This window comes from Chelon labrosus (assembly GCF_963514085.1).
Source record: "Chelon labrosus genome assembly, chromosome: 8".
NCBI lineage: Eukaryota > Metazoa > Chordata > Actinopteri > Mugiliformes > Mugilidae > Chelon > Chelon labrosus.
In genome coordinates, this window is record NC_140358.1 from 10,654,676 (window position 1) to 10,670,166 (window position 15,491).

Genomic DNA, 15,491 nt, shown 5'->3' on the forward strand with positions numbered 1-15,491 from the left:
GAGGTGTTTTTTTTTTTTTCCATCATGGCGGCCGAGGGCTGTGAGGAGATGAGCGGCAACGGGGAACTCGGAGAGTCTCCAGGTAGTTTGATTGACCTTAATGAATGTATAAATCACAGTTCGGCGTCGTTTCACGGCCGCTGCAGAGCTTTGGTTTCATCTGCAGGCGTTTTAAATAAACCCTCCGGTCGGACGCATTGTCAGGGCAAGCATGACAAGCTAGGCTAAGCTAACCTGAATCCAGCTCCACACAGCACGAAAAGAGACAGTGTCCTTCTAACTAACTTTATCTAATTTACTTCCCAGGCTTACTCGAGGTGGCTGGCATCTGCTGCTTCGCTTCTGTCACAAACTCATTTGATTTATGTCCACTTGAACCCAGTGGTCCTTCAAACGGCGTCTAAACTCTGCACTGCTATTTGTAAATGAATCAAACATACCTGTAGCAGGAAGGTTTTTGTGAGAATTAAAGCACATGTACTGGTTTTTATTTGTGTTTTGGATCTTTTGGTCGCGTTTATTAACCAGCTAAAGACCATACTCAATTATAAATTATAAAAGTATTCTGCATGGTTGCTGTTGCCATGGCACTGTCCAAGAAGCAGCAGAACTAGAAAGTTGATGAATTACATGAGAAAAGGGTCTGAAGTCTCCTTCATAAGAAAAGCAAAAAGCATTCAAAGCAAACAGCCGCTGAATATCCAGTGTTGCAACTGATGTGCAAAGATGTTTTTATAGCATGCTGAGAAATACAAAGACAACAACACAGACAGGCTGAGTAGTTTCAGGTAATAGTTCAACTTTCAGTCATTTATTATTGTATTGAAAAGGCTGCTCTGTGAGAGAGGGTCTGAAGAAAGGCTGCTCTCTCACAGAGCAGCCTTTTCAATACAATAATAAATGACTGAAAGTTGAACTATTACCTGAAACTACTCAGCCTGTCTGTGTTGTGATTCACTGGTTGACAACCACTATCAGCTGTTGAAGTGATAAATCAGTGAGTTTCAGAATGAATGATGATGTCAAGAAAAACATCACACATTTTTTCTGTGTTGTGGTAAATTGAACCAAATGGAAACGTCACACTGGCAACTAGTGAGGACAATTACTCACTGTATTCATTTGGTCAACTTAAAAAAACAACAACAAAACGTCCTTAATAAAATAATAGAATAATACTGCTGGAGTGAAAATCATCTTTTATACTCAAAGCATGACTTAAAGACCTCATGATGTTGTTAAATCTAGGTGATCACTTGGAAAATGAGAATCTGTTTGGGGCCCTATGATAGACTACATAGATAAATAGGTGCTTAAAGATGATGCAGCCTCTGCCAGTACAGTGCTGTTTATCTAGCTCCTTTATTTTATAATTCTGCATTCATTCTATGTGTGTGGGTATTTGTGTTTTCTCCACACCTGGGATCAGTGCGTGTGGGTGCAGACTTCAAAACATGTATAAGATGAGTCCTGAATGTGAACCTTTATTGTATTTCATTGCGCCTGTTGAATGAATAAACACATTTGTCAAAAGAAAACAAATCATTCACTGCTGAATATTTTATCCAGATAACGTATGATACATTTAAGTATCAAGGATCTCGTGGTTGCTAGAGACTGTCACACTGACTCATTTTGACCTTGTCTTTAGGTACATAGAGGTCACAAGTTAACGAAGCATGTTTAACATGAAAGGAGCTAATGGTGACCTTCACTTATATTAATGGGGATTTGCTATTGACCTTCTTCTCTTTAGACATGGAAGCTTCTGAGATCCCTGCGCCGCCTCCGACCGAGATGGCTGAGGTGTCAGAAGAGAATGGCAGTGCCGCCGCGCCCCCTGAGGCTCCAATAGACCCCGAGCCTACGTCCTTCCCCATGCCCCCATCTGCAGAGGACGAGGAGGGGGAGATACCTGCGGACTTTGAGCGTCTGTGGAAAGCTGCTCATGATAATCCCCAAGACTTCACCAGCTGGACAGATCTGCTGCAATACTGCGAACAAGAGGTGTGTGTGTGTGTGTGTGTGTGTGTGTTTGTGTGTGTGTGTGTGTGTGTGTGTGTGTGTGTGTGTGTGTGTGTGTGTGTGTGTGTGTGTGTGTGTGTGTGTGTGTGCGTGTGTGTGTGCGTGTGTGTGCGTGTGCGTGCTGGTGAGAAGAGCCAGTGTTGCTTGGATTAAAAAAAAAAACCATATTGTCCCACAGTAAGGACACATTATCACCTGCAGCCATAGTTAGAATGTTTCTCTCATCTGTCTAGAGTCACATCACAGCTTCACGCAGATCGTTAGAGGCCTTCCTTATTCGCTACCCGCTCTGCTACGGCTACTGGAAGAAATATGCAGACCTGGAGCGTCGTGCGGGTTTTAACGACAAAGCAGAGGAGGTAAAACAGAAGAACGTTTACAATTATTTATTAAGTGTTTTTCACCGCTTTTCAATCTGTTAACGTTTTTGGTGGTGGTGCGTTCTGTCAGGTGTGTATCCAGGGTCTCCAGGCAATCCCTTTGAGTGTAGATCTGTGGATCCACTACATCAATCTGCTCCTCGGGACACTCAACATGAACCTGCCTGAGTCGCCACAGAAGATTCGCAGGTGAACAGACACACTCACATACGCATTTAAGACTAAGTGTTAAATGAACAGATTGATTTAAACTGCTGTCAGACAGATTTGAGTCCCCTACATTCAAAGTGTTTCGTGCTGTAAATTGGTTTAGCAATCTTCACTGTAACGCTCGAATCACAATGAAGATGATATAAGTTAGTTATAAGAACTGTTAACTCCTATATGTTATTTTTATTAAGACTCTGTCACTGAGTGAACGTAGTCTCGCTGTTGCTTGTATATTTCTTGAGCTAAAGCACTTCCAATGAGATCTGACACTGAACAACAAGAAGTAGCTTTTCTGTTTTAATTCGCTTTCCAACCTCCACCCTCAGCGTGTTTGAGAATGCGATTACGGCAGCAGGTCTGGACTTCCACTCGGACCGGCTATGGGATCTGTATGTTGAGTGGGAGAAGGAGCAGGGGAACATGAAGAACGCAACAGCCGTCCTAGACAGAGCCCTTCGAGTCCCCACCCAGCTATACAACACCCACTACGACAAGTAAGACCACCACCCAGTCTTCACTTTGTGAAATTGTGGAAAACACAGACTTAATGTGTGTAGTTGTTTGTTTGTTCGTCGACATGAAAATCACAATCTAACGTTTGTGTTTCACTGCGCAGTTTGCTTTTGCACCACGGTGCAATCCACAATTTCTTTTACTGTTAATCTCACTTTGCATCTTTCCCCTCCCGTCCTCCTGCCCTGCCTCAGGCTCAGAGAACACCTGAACAACCATGAGCCTAAGGAGGTGCTGTCCGCGGAGGAGTATGAGGAGCTGAGGACGTTCTGCCGTCAGAGCCAGAAGGCAGAGCGCGCTGAACAGGCCCAGGAGAAGGACGAGGAGAGGCCGCCGGGCGAGGAAGAGCCCGCCACACCAGAGGGCACAGACTCGGTGAGTGACATCCACCTGCTTCACACGAATGAGAAGCTTTCAAACACGTATGCATTTACTTGTGAGGTAAAAAAGAGGTAAAAGTTGAATATTTTTTGTCAATCACTTCAGAAAGTGAGGGTCTGGTGTCTCTCACCTTCCTCTTGACAGTAGCCCATAGATTCTCTCTGGGGTTCAGGTCAGGCGAGTTTGCTGGCCAGTCAAGCACAGTAACACCATGGTCATTGCGCCAGCTTTTGGTGCCTTTGGCAATGTGAGCAGGTGCAAAGTGGAAAATGAAATCAGCATCTCCATAAAGCTTGTCAGCAGAAAGAAGCTGCGTTGACTGTGGACTTCAGAAAACACAGTGGACCAACAGCAGCAGATGACATGGCACAAACTTCACACTGGACCTCAAGCAGCGTGGATTCTGTGCCTCTCCACTCTTCCTCCAGACTCCCATATGACATGCAAAATTTACTTTCATCTGAAAAGAGGACATTGGACCACTGAGCAACAGTCCACTTCTTCTTCTCCTCAGCCCAGTCGAGACGCTTCTGACATTGTCTCTGGTTCAGGAGTGGCTTGACTTGAGGAATGCGACATTTGTAGCCCGTGTCTAGGATTCGTCTGCGCGTAGATGCTCTTGATGCGCTGACTCCAGCCTTCTCGAATGGATTTTGCTTGACAATCCTCTCAAAGCTGCGGTTATCGCTGTTGCTGGTGCAGCTTTTTTTTTTTTAATATGCTTGGATACAGCACTTTAGCAATTTAGAACAGCTTCTTTAGCAATGACCTTTTGTGGCTTTCCCTCCTTATGGAGGGCGTCAATGACTGTCTTCTGGACATCTGTCAAGTCAGCAGTCTTCCCCATGATTGTGTAGCCTACTGACCCAGACTGAGAGACCATTTAAAGGCTCTGGAAACCTTTGCAGGAGTTTGGAGTTAATTCGCTGATTTGGGTGTGACACCATGAGTTTCCAATATTGAACTTTTTCACAATATTCTAATTTTTTGAGACTGAGTTTTGGGTTTCATTATCTGTAAGCCACAATCATCAAAATTACAAGAAATTAAGGCTTGAAATATTTCACTCCATGTGTAATGAATCTAGATAATATATATGAGTTTCCCCTTTCTGAAGCCATTGACAAAAAATATTGAACTTTTTCAGGATATTCTAATATTTTCAGCTGTACCTGTACATTGAAGGCATGCGTAAATAGATTCTCCTCCTGTGTGTTTAGGAGGAGCTGATGCAGAAGATTAGGGAGCAAGTGTTGGCTCGCAGGGACAAAGTTTACCAGGACAACGAGGGAGAAGTGCGGAAGAGATGGAACTTTGAAGACGCCGTAAGTTTCTGCTGTTTTCTTTTTTCTGTTTGACAATGCAGCAATTAGATGTGAAGCGGGTGTTGGGCGCTGGTGGAAAAACTGCTTTCTTACCCCTCTTCAAACCATGGAAATATGAGGGATAGTTCTAGTCTTAAACCAGTTCTTCTCGTTTTGACAGCCAGGGAACCGGCTCTTAGTCAAGAGAAGTAGTTTGAAAGTTGCACAAAGGGTTTGCTGGTCTAAAACCAAAATCCACCTACGCCTGGGGCTAAGGGTGGGTTTATTATGACCAACTGAAATGTTTGATCAGACAAGCTGTGTGTATGTCAGTGTACACAGAGACAACACACACTGCCATTGTTTGTGTTTTGCTTGGTGCCTGTGTTCCCTCCATCTGGTAACAGTGATGATGGAAAAACAAACCAGTTTGCAGAACATCATGCATTAAACCAAGCACAAGCTGTCTGATACCTTAATTTGAGGAGTGTCAGCACTTTCGCTGCAAAAGAACCAAACTATTAAATGTTACTTAAAATTCAGCTTAGTCAAAAAATGTCAAAAAAAAAGCCCCATTTACATTCATGGACATGGCCAACCTCCACGGTGATTACAAATTACTAGAAGTCCAGTGTGAATGGGGCTAAAATCAGGATCTGAACTGGGATCTAAGTGATCAGAACATTAAGAAAAGCAAATATTTAATGTCAGTTTGACCTTTAAGAGGTGTTAAAAATCCAATTTGAACTGAGCAGCAGGATTCCCCAAGCTCCTTTTTCATTTCATAGTTGTCTGTAATCAAGTTGCACTCTGCAACTCCACCTTCCTCTCCCCTCAGATCAAGCGGCCGTACTTCCACGTCAAGCCCCTCGACCGCATCCAGCTCCGCGCCTGGCACTCTTACCTGGACTGGGAGATCGCTCAGCTCAACAGCGACACCGCAGACGCCGGCCAAGATGAAAACACGCAAGGAGAACACATGCAAGGAGAACACACGCAAGGAGAACACACGCAAGGAGAACACACGCAAGGAGAACACACGCAAGGTGAAGATGCCATCAGTTGTCACACGTGTTACACACTGTCTGTGTTGCCATGAAAGACTTGAAGTTTTAACGCTGTCGTTTTCCCATAGAACCAAACCAGGCAGCCACAGAGGGGTCAGAGGTCACATCCCAGCCTCAGGTAGAGTCAGAGCATGGTGCTGCCGTTGCCCGTGACGACCACAGAGTACGCATCCTCTTTGAGCGCTGCTTGATTGCCTGTGCGCTGTATGAGGAGTTCTGGACCAGGGTAAGAAAAAAGCCTTTAGAGGAAGCATTCGTAAGAAACTTCATCTTATGTTGTGTCTAACGAGCTCTTGCGTCTGTGTTGTTCAGTACGTTCAGTACCTGGAGCCGCACAGCGTGGACGAGGCCCGGGCGGTTTACAAAAGAGCCTGCGAGATTCACCTGGCTTACAAACCCAACATCCACATGCAGTGGGCTACGTTCGAGGAAAGGCACGGTACGACGAAACAACACACAAACACACACCATACAAAGCACCTTTAATCATTTCTTTAAAATGTTGATGGTCTTACGTTGTCCAGTATACAGCTTTGGGATGCAAACAACAGAAATGTAAAGACACAACATAGTTTATCTGATTTTGTGTAGTATGCGAAAGTGTTATTCACACCAGTATAGAGCCTTATATTCGACACCATACTAACAAGGTGTCCGTCTTTGTCAGGTGACTTAACGGAGGCTCGGCGAGTTCTGGAGGCCCTGGAGAAGATTGTGCCGGGTCTGGCAGTCGTCCGTCTCCGAAGGGCCGCTCTAGAGAGGCGAGCGGGCCAGCTGGAGCAGTCAGAGGCCTTGCTGAGGGAGGCGGTGGCCGAATCCAAAGAGAAACCCCCGTTACACGCTTTCTACTCCATCAAGTTAGCTCGCCTGCTGCTGAAACTGAGCAGGAACCCCAGCAGAGCCCGCATAGTTTTACAGGAGGCACTGGAGATTAGTCCGGTGAGCTAATAAATCCACAGTAACACAGACAAAGAAATCAGTCTTACTGTCACGTTCTTGATCAATCTTCATTGATTGTTTGCATACGTGTGTGTCTCTCACAGGATAATGATAAACTGCATTTGAACCTTTTGGAGCTGGAGGTGTCGGGAGACCCCTGGGCCTCAGCTGAGGCGGTGCAGGAGTGTGTGACACGAGCTCTGGCAGCTCCGCTCGCCCCTCACACTAAGATCCTCCTCTCACAGAGAGGCCTACAGTTCACAGAGGACTATAGCAACTCTATCCAGAGGTCAGCGCCAGTCTGCCGAATGGCAACTATTTATTAATCAACTTAGGTATATAAACCCATCTGTCATCTTAATGTGAATGTTATTCTTCACTGTCTGTCCTCTGCAGTGTGGTGTCCGTCTATGAGGGACACCAGAAGCTGCTGAAGGAGCTGGGTGGAACAAAGAGAGGAGCAGAGAACGGGTGAGGAAGGAATAACTAAACTTGAATGGATCCAAAGACGCATTTCTCTGGGAACTCTGGGTTGGATGCCATGAATGAGTCACTTCATTAAACATAATTATTTTAGCCAAATTCTACTACTCTACGTTCTGTTGGTAGTCATTTAAATGTTGCGGCTACGTGCTGTTCTATTTAAATAAACAATTCCCAGATACATACATACTGTACATGTGTGATTTACAAACAATTAAGTCCATATATGTTTGGACTGTTATTTTAGCTATGTACTAAAACATACTGGATGTATGTTATAATTTATAATTATTATAATTATGGATAATTTATTAATTTAAGGTCATTCACATCCAAATTGAAAATACTACCATTTTTAACACACTTCCCTTTTTCTGTTCTTGATGACGCTTTTAAAGTCAAATTAGATTTGAAGTCTGCATAAAGTATCTTTTTTGTTTATTTCTGCCTATTTAATTTTAGAGAGACCTTTTATTATATTTTGACTTTTAAGGGATGAGGATTCAGAGAAGCTGAGCAAAAGTGAAGACGGCTCAGCAGTTGCCGTGTCTGCAGTCCCTCCCACCATGCCGCACGTCCCCATCACTACGCCGCCTCCCCCCATGATGGGCGCCGACATGACCTCGCAGGCCGGCTATGGAGGATACAGCAGCTGGTACCAGGTGGGATCAGATATGAACTGGAATGGGGACATTTTAAATGTAGATGGTGGTTGTTTTTATGCTTTTAGAGCAGGGTTTAATGTGGCAAGGTTTACTTAAAGATGTTCTGTTTGTTGTTTTTTTTTCCCCAGCAACCACAATACGGCACCTACGGCTACCAGAACACCTGGAACTACAACCAGGGCTACTATCCACCCAGCTAAAGAGAACATTTGGAAGCAGCTGGACAACAAACTGCCCCCGCAGGTCCACCTGCTAAAATGTATCCCAGCATCCTCCTTTCCTCTCCGTCCTTCCTCTTGAGTTACCTCACTGTCCTGGATTTGTGAAAATGAGACGTTGGGCTCATTTAACACGTCCTGACATTTCAGTGTTGATTCTGAGGGGCAACGATAGGACGATGAAACATTGACGCTCATTTTAATCAGAACTATTTTTGTATTTGTTGGCAAGCCGATCCCCTTTTTGCTCATGTTTTGATGTCATCCAGTTTGTCCAGCTTTACAGGTGATGTATAATTGACATTTTATACCATTCCACTGAGTAGGCTATGTTGTTTTTTCTAATGTGTATATAAAGGTGTTTTATAGTGTGTCACGGAGCTCTTTTGTGTCGTGTGTCTGTGTGCTTGTGCTTCACAATGAGGTTGAAAAATCAGCCGTGACAGTCACTCACTGTGAAACTAAAGCTGTTCCGGGGGGAAAAAAGGATTGTGTACTGTTTGTTTTTACATGTCAGGAAGAACAGAAAAGAATCAGATATGTGGCGCGTTGAAGTAGGGCAAGCACTCACATCTTCTTCTTGAATTTCTCTTTTTAGCCAAGCTAGCAGCATGGCTCTAGGGCTGATAGACCACACCTGACAATGTATCCTACTGTAACCTAGTGCCTGTTACTTTAGCACCACCCTTTGGTTTTGTGTTTCTTTCCATCTTGCACAGTCATCAGGTCTGAATTCAAAGCTGTCTAGTGCTTTGGTTGATTACCTGCAAAACTAATGACATTCTCTACAGGTTCACTTTGTGTTTAAGAGAATTGGGACAAGCTTTGCTAGGATGGTGAACATGGTATTCATTATATCTGCTTAACATCAGCCCGTGAGTATCGTCAGCTAGCGTAATATTCAGTCAAACCTACAGAGTCATAGTCATATAAAGGTGTTTTCCGTCTTCCTCAGCCCTCTGTGCCAAGAAATCTTGGGAGTGCTTGCGCTGCTTAGGGCAAACTTATTGGACTTTTGCTCCTGGCTGGTAGCGCCTTACAAGGACTTTCAAGAGGTTTACTGTAGTCGTAAAGCAATAAAAATAAACAGAGTTTGCTCATTTTTGTTTTTTGGTTTGATGAGGAAATCAATGCTTTATTCAGCCAGCAGGTTTCAGGAGCTAACGTTTACTTTTACTGAAGACATTTTGAATTGTGATAGAAAGGAAAATGTTGCTAATTACATGAACAATAACTCCCAGGTATAAACTGATCTTAAGTAAGTGTACAGTACATCTTTGTTGGTCTTTCAATAAAAGGCCCGGAAATAACCATGTTGCATAAGATTGGGAGAAGTCAAGTATGATAAAAGTTTTGTAAGTTTTTATTAATCTTGCTTTTTTCTTCTCTGAGTTTCACCTGTCCCAACACTGAGATAACGAAAGCAGTGAAATGACCTGCCTACAGCGGGGCAATCGCACCGCAAGGAGCTGCCATGCTGCAAAATATCACAACTTTGAAAAGTGTGTATTTTAATTCTCTGTATTTGTGTGTGATAACGTGTTAATTTAAAGGATAACGCTGATCGAATTCTGCAGTTTTATTACAACGGATTGCATGAAAAGACCAAAACAAACATGAGAAGCCATCACAAATACACTCACTAGACAGTTCATCAGGTACACTAGTAACAGTCTATGTCCTTGAAAATGATCATGAAGTTGAATTGCCACCTTTATAGGGTTTTAACAATTCACCATAACAGTCATGGAGCGAAGAGTTGGTGCAGGACTGTTATATTTGAATGAATGCACGTTCACTAGTGTACCTAATGAATCGGCAAGTGAGCGAGTGTAAGTTGAGCACTGTAGTTTGTTGTAAACATTAATCAAACAGGCCTAAATTGTGACTGGGAACTATTTTCAACCTTTAATTTATTTCTGGCTGATGGTGTATGTTGGATCAAATCTGGCTGTGTTGGAGCCATACCAAGCTTTAATTAAACAGAGAAACATGTGCAGGATAAGTTAGTCGTTGGTTTTGGTCTTTTTTTTAATGAAACCTTTTAATAATAAAAAATATAGAGTATCATCATTGAAGTGAATGTCACGGGTGACAGAAAATTCAGCCCACCATCTCATCTCTTCTCCAAGTCAGCTTTATTGTAAGTAGATTTTTGGTGACTATGCAGACATAACAATATTTTAACTTATAAAAAACTGGCAAAGTAGCACTGCACAAAATCAGGAAGATCGTGGGAATTGAAGGCCCTTTCAGAACCACTTGTGTAGTACTTTGCTATGTATCAGGTTAAAAGTGAATGATTATGTTGTTGTTTTTTTCTTATTAATGTGTTGTTCGACTCATGAGCAGTGCTCCTTAACTCAGTATCAGTAAGAAGCCAGCTTTCTTCATTTGATCGGTAAAGGTCAAACTCACTGCAACCACCAGCCTTCAGAGATGGCGACAGGCTGCATTCAGTCAGTCTCGAAGAATAATTTTCCTCCTATCTCCATTTTAAGAGTTCCTAGATATTGTCTGAATGCAGCCTCGTGCTACAGCTCTGCTTTGGTTCAGTTAGCTGGCTTACAGAGTGATACTGAAAGATGGCAGCTCTGTCTCTGGTGTAGTGGAAGTGGTGAGGTAGGCTCACTGAGCAGATCTTCCTGTTCTTACTTTTTGGCAACAACCAGCACAGCTGAAGGCACCAAACCTGAAACGACAGGGAGGAAAAAGGATGGATTCAGTGTTATCTATTTGCCAGATCAGCTCCTTTTACACATCGTATTCATATATGATCTGTATCTAATTTGCTGTCTGGTTAACATCATCTGTTTGTAACATATTCTGTGTGTATTCACCTGATTTTTAAATCATTTTTAATTCAATGTTCTGCCATTTTAATGTTGTGTGATGAATCCTGATCTAGTTCTAAACCAAAACCGCCGCGTGCGCTCTAAATCTCAAATCCCGTTTCCTGCTCACCCAGCTCTTTGAGGGGCTTCTCCATGTCCAGTTCAGTGTAGACGTGACGGGGGTAGGGTGACAGCAGTGTGAAGTCCTGACCCTCGGGTGTGTTGCCGTTCACCTGCACATAGACGCGCACTGCCGCCAGCGGCTCCTGGGCCTTGAAGACTGCTGTGATGGTCGAGCCGTCCAGCAGACGGACCTGTGAAAAGTGATAGAGTCAGGGAGCAGCAGGTAAAGAGACAATGTGGGCAAGGGGAGAGAGTAAAGATGAAGCAGGGAAAAATATAAACTTGATTGGACAGAAATACAAACATCACTTGCAGGTCTATCCACTGACTACAGGTTAGACAGAAAATAAAAGACACAAAGGGCTGAGGCCCGCACCTGTATCCTGGACTCATCATACTCCTTTTTAGTGGGTGGAGGGCCCTGACCGGTGGGTGACGAGGGGCTGGGCAGGGTAGGCTGGGACGATGCAGCTGTACTAGGGGGTGCACCACCTCCAAACTAAACAGGAAAAAAGACCACAATCATTTAAACGGTTACTGGTTCAAACAAGTGGTAACGGAGAGAAATGCTTAGAAGAGGAGAAAACTGACTGGGGTACCTTTTGTGCTCTCTCCTCTCTGTCTCGTGCTATCTTCTCTTTAACCCTTTCCCTGACAGGAATAAAAATAAGCAACACAATGAGGCATCATGTCAGACTCTCTGTGAACACAAAAAAACTAAATTATGCTCACATCGCTGGTAGTTAGTTATAAATAATGTTAGTAGAAGTTAAACAATATGTTATTAACGTGCAAATCTGTGCAGCAAGATACACAAAAATCAAGTCAACTACTCCTCGTGGTGTGTAAGTGTGTGATTCACTATCCTTGGGCCGGTCTACTCACACACAGAGTGCATGTTTTACAATAATCTGTCAGGATCATACAAGGGTTTGCAAGTCTGGTGTTTCTTTTCATAAAAGTCTCTACATTGACATCAGAGAAGATTATCTCATGTTACAAATCACAACTTGCTTGTTGTTCATTTGATGAAACCTGAGCCCAATTCCAGACTTCTGAACTGCTGTTGCTGCTGTAATAAACAATCCTCCTCCTCCTTGGATTTAATCAGTTAGATCAAGGAAATGCCTTTGTGGATGATGGAGACGCATTTTTGGACTATTTCAACAATTGGTTCGAATCCCAATAAACATAGCCAGTGATCAAGACCCAAACCTACTTTTCATTGCTCTAAGATGTGCATTATAAAGACCTTACCTTGCCAGTTTGTCCTCCATCTTTTCTTTCCTGCGCTGATCGGCAAGTTTTTTCATGTCATCATCCTGCAGTTTCTGGCGGATCTGCTGCAGCTCTTGGCCCTGCCTCCTTCTCATCTTCTCCCTCTCCACCTCTTCTGCCCGCTCTCGCTCTCTTCTCTCTGCTTGCTTCACCCGCATCAGCTCCTCTAGCCTGGAAAACAGACACACAAGATTTAGATAAATGTCTCTAACAAAGAGTCTATGATGCTATATCTGGCATCTCATATATTCTATACCATCCGTATAAACCATGTACGCACTCAGACCTTTTCACTTGCGCCAGTTTCTCCTCTTCTGTCATTGGCCGCCTTACACCCTGCTCATCCTCAATGTAGTTGTCACCGCCTGCTATGCCTGCAGTCAAATCAAATACACATAAGAAAGTGAACAACAAAGAAATAGCAATACTGACACAAGACGCTCATTTAACATACACACCATCACACCACAACAAAACAAACCATAAAACCTCAGTATGGACACAGTAAATGTGACAAGCAAACAAAAAAAAGATGCTGGCGTTGCCGAGAAGAGAAAGAGCAAAAATATAAAAACTAAACCCTCAGACACGTCAAATGAATACGCTACCATGGTAGCAACATTGTAAAAAAAAATAGTTAACCTCAAACAAATTCATAGTTCCTCATATTGTAGGTGGCTACATTGCACATCCTTAGCTAGGCTTTTACAGTGGTGTCTTGCCATCACACTGTTATGCCGCCTCCTGTCCCCAAATAACAACACGCCCTGACCTTCAGCGGTGTCTTCAAGTGTCGGCTGTTCTGCGCTGGACTGGCTTTCATCCGCCCCTCCCAGGACGTCCCTCACAGGCGGCACATAGGGCTCGTCAATGTCTGGGTCATTCTCGTGTTCCATTAACCTGAAGAAAGCCCATCACAGAGGGAAGATTAGGGCTGATTACTTGATCACCAAAATCAGAGAGATGTCTGATAATGAGAAGAACAAGCTGCTTTTACGAGCGGGAAAAAGGAATAAGGAGCAGGACTGTGACACTGAGTACAGGGTTAAGAGAGGACTATCTTTGAAGTGGGGTTGTGTGTACTTATCCAGTCTGTATCTACCAACAGCAGATGGTGGTTGGTTGCTCCAGTTTGGAGAATCAAACAGGAGTATGGCCACAGATGCCAACAAATTAAGTTGTGGAAGCTAAAATTGTATTTTAGCTTCATGAGGAATTGCCTGCTAAAACAATCAGTACTGATTTAGGTGTTCACACGAACCTGAATATTATCGTCATTTTATTTTGTCATCAGTTAGTTTCTTATTTGTTTTATTTTGTTTTATTTTCCACAATTATTATACTATATCTATTGTTATCCCATTGTTACTGTGTAATCTCGGCTTCACTGAAAATGAGGACTACCCTCAATGAACCTCCGAGAATAAATAAAGATTGAATGAATGAATGAATTAAGTGACTTTTGGAGGTTAAACACAATTCACAAATCTGTAGACAAGCAACTACTGAATTCACAAAGAACAGTTTCAATTTCCCATCAGAGAAGTGGGTCTGACTTCAAGATAGATAGATAGATAATATACATATTTACAATACATATTTTTTTTAATATTAGCTGTGTTTTAGGTGGCTTAAATATGTTTTTACACCAATCCCGTCCACAATCAGGCTTCGGTGCTCCTCCGTTTCTCCAAACTGGGGTCGTACCAACCACCACCTTCTGTAAGTAATGAACTGACTACTGATAAGCACCTTAACTATCTCTTTATCATAGTCAGTTCAACAATAGTTTGTTTGTGTCAGACTCACCAATCCATTGCTTGCTCTATTCCCTGGTTTCCTGTGTTGGCCACTGCCCTCTCCCTGGAAAGCATGGCATAAAAGACACAAAGTTAAACAAAGTCTCTAATCTGTAAACTATATTAACCAGGATAAATTTGTGGATTTGGTGTCACTCACGCTCTGTTTCTGTCGAAGCCCATCTCCAAAAGGCTCTCTAGTGTTGTTAGCTCTGCCATTTTGACCTGAAACAATACAGCTGCGTTACCAAACCACTCACCAGCTTTCATTTAGACATGCCGTTAAATTAAAACCGTTTGCTGCCGATAGAAGTCACAATAAAAGCCTCTAAAACTAAATACAACATTTAATGAATAGCATTCAGATTAATCATGTCTAAAGCAGCTACATTAACATTGTAGTCAGAATATAACACTAAACATTATTATTTCCTTTACTAGTGGCTTGACAAAATACTTATTTATTCCTGCCCGCTAGTTATTTAATAACACAACTATTACTGTGCTGGCAGCTAAAATTAGCATTAATATGGCTAACGTTCAAATTGCGAAAGCTAGCTGGTAAGCCTCGCTGGCTAGCACAATTTAAAACAAACTGTCGCTCTGATACACTTCCTGTTACCGTAACTATTAATGATTGTTTGAGTGTCACATGTAAAGACACCCAAAAGTGGAATTTCTTATTTAACAGAGGTACTATAAGCAGATATAATCATGGAAATAGCGCTAGTTAGCTACTCACACATCAGTCAACGCCGCTTCAACAGTAAGGAAGCCCACATGGGTCTAACTGAACTGAGGAAAAAAGCGATTTATAAAAAAAAAAAAAATAAACTTAAAAACCGAAAACAGTATTGCAGTGTCTATTTTAATATACCCAAAACCCTTTCAGCAACTACAAATACAGAATCCAATGTCACTGCTGGCTCTGTGTCATCACTTTCACATTCATATACCTCCTAATTCTGAATTAGTGTGCCATGCTAGCCTAAGACAGTCTGCTGGGTCACCAACTCACTAATGGAAAGTATTAAATAATGCATGTGCAGTACAACATAGGGCTATTCTAAACTGGATAAACTCCGGTTTCTTGGATTTACTATTTCTTCTGAGCAGGAATTTGTAAGCACCATTTTAATTATGTATGTCTGTAGGCCTGTAAAAATGTCCAGTAATATAAAGGATGAAGTGTATAAATGACAAAAGTTGCCTCTGAAATGAAAAAAGTGTAGAAGTATTAAAATACATATAAAGCAGCACAAAATAAAATAA

At 42.6% G+C, this 15,491-nt stretch overlaps 2 protein-coding genes across 3 annotated transcripts; one reads left to right on the forward strand and one right to left on the reverse strand.

Annotated features, from left to right (window-relative positions):
- Positions 1-16: 16 nt before the first annotated feature.
- Positions 17-8,556, forward strand: LOC311491560 (pre-mRNA-processing factor 39). The gene is made up of 15 exons (XM_084549498.1): positions 17-82; positions 1,757-2,007; positions 2,259-2,384; positions 2,476-2,594; positions 2,942-3,109; positions 3,323-3,503; positions 4,730-4,834; positions 5,652-5,859; positions 5,949-6,106; positions 6,193-6,319; positions 6,548-6,819; positions 6,924-7,108; positions 7,216-7,290; positions 7,796-7,964; positions 8,096-8,556. Exons 1-15 carry the CDS (start codon positions 25-27, stop codon positions 8,165-8,167), a joined length of 2,274 nt encoding a protein of 757 aa, XP_084405624.1. The 5' UTR covers positions 17-24; the 3' UTR covers positions 8,168-8,556.
- Positions 8,557-10,304: 1,748 nt separating this feature from the next.
- ubxn1 (UBX domain protein 1) lies at positions 10,305-15,000 on the reverse strand. 2 transcript variants are annotated; one of them, XM_084549499.1, is made up of 10 exons: positions 14,962-15,000; positions 14,380-14,444; positions 14,230-14,283; positions 13,193-13,320; positions 12,701-12,794; positions 12,400-12,591; positions 11,742-11,793; positions 11,519-11,641; positions 11,150-11,333; positions 10,305-10,877 (listed from the first exon to the last, which is right to left on the reverse strand). In XM_084549499.1, exons 2-10 carry the CDS (start codon positions 14,436-14,438, stop codon positions 10,837-10,839), a joined length of 927 nt encoding a protein of 308 aa, XP_084405625.1. In that variant the 5' UTR covers positions 14,439-14,444; positions 14,962-15,000; the 3' UTR covers positions 10,305-10,836. The 2 variants fall into 2 exon arrangements, with proteins under 2 accessions (XP_084405625.1, XP_084405626.1); XM_084549500.1 differs by having other exon boundaries at positions 12,707-12,794; positions 14,962-14,999.
- Between the last annotated feature and the right edge of the window lie 491 nt (positions 15,001-15,491).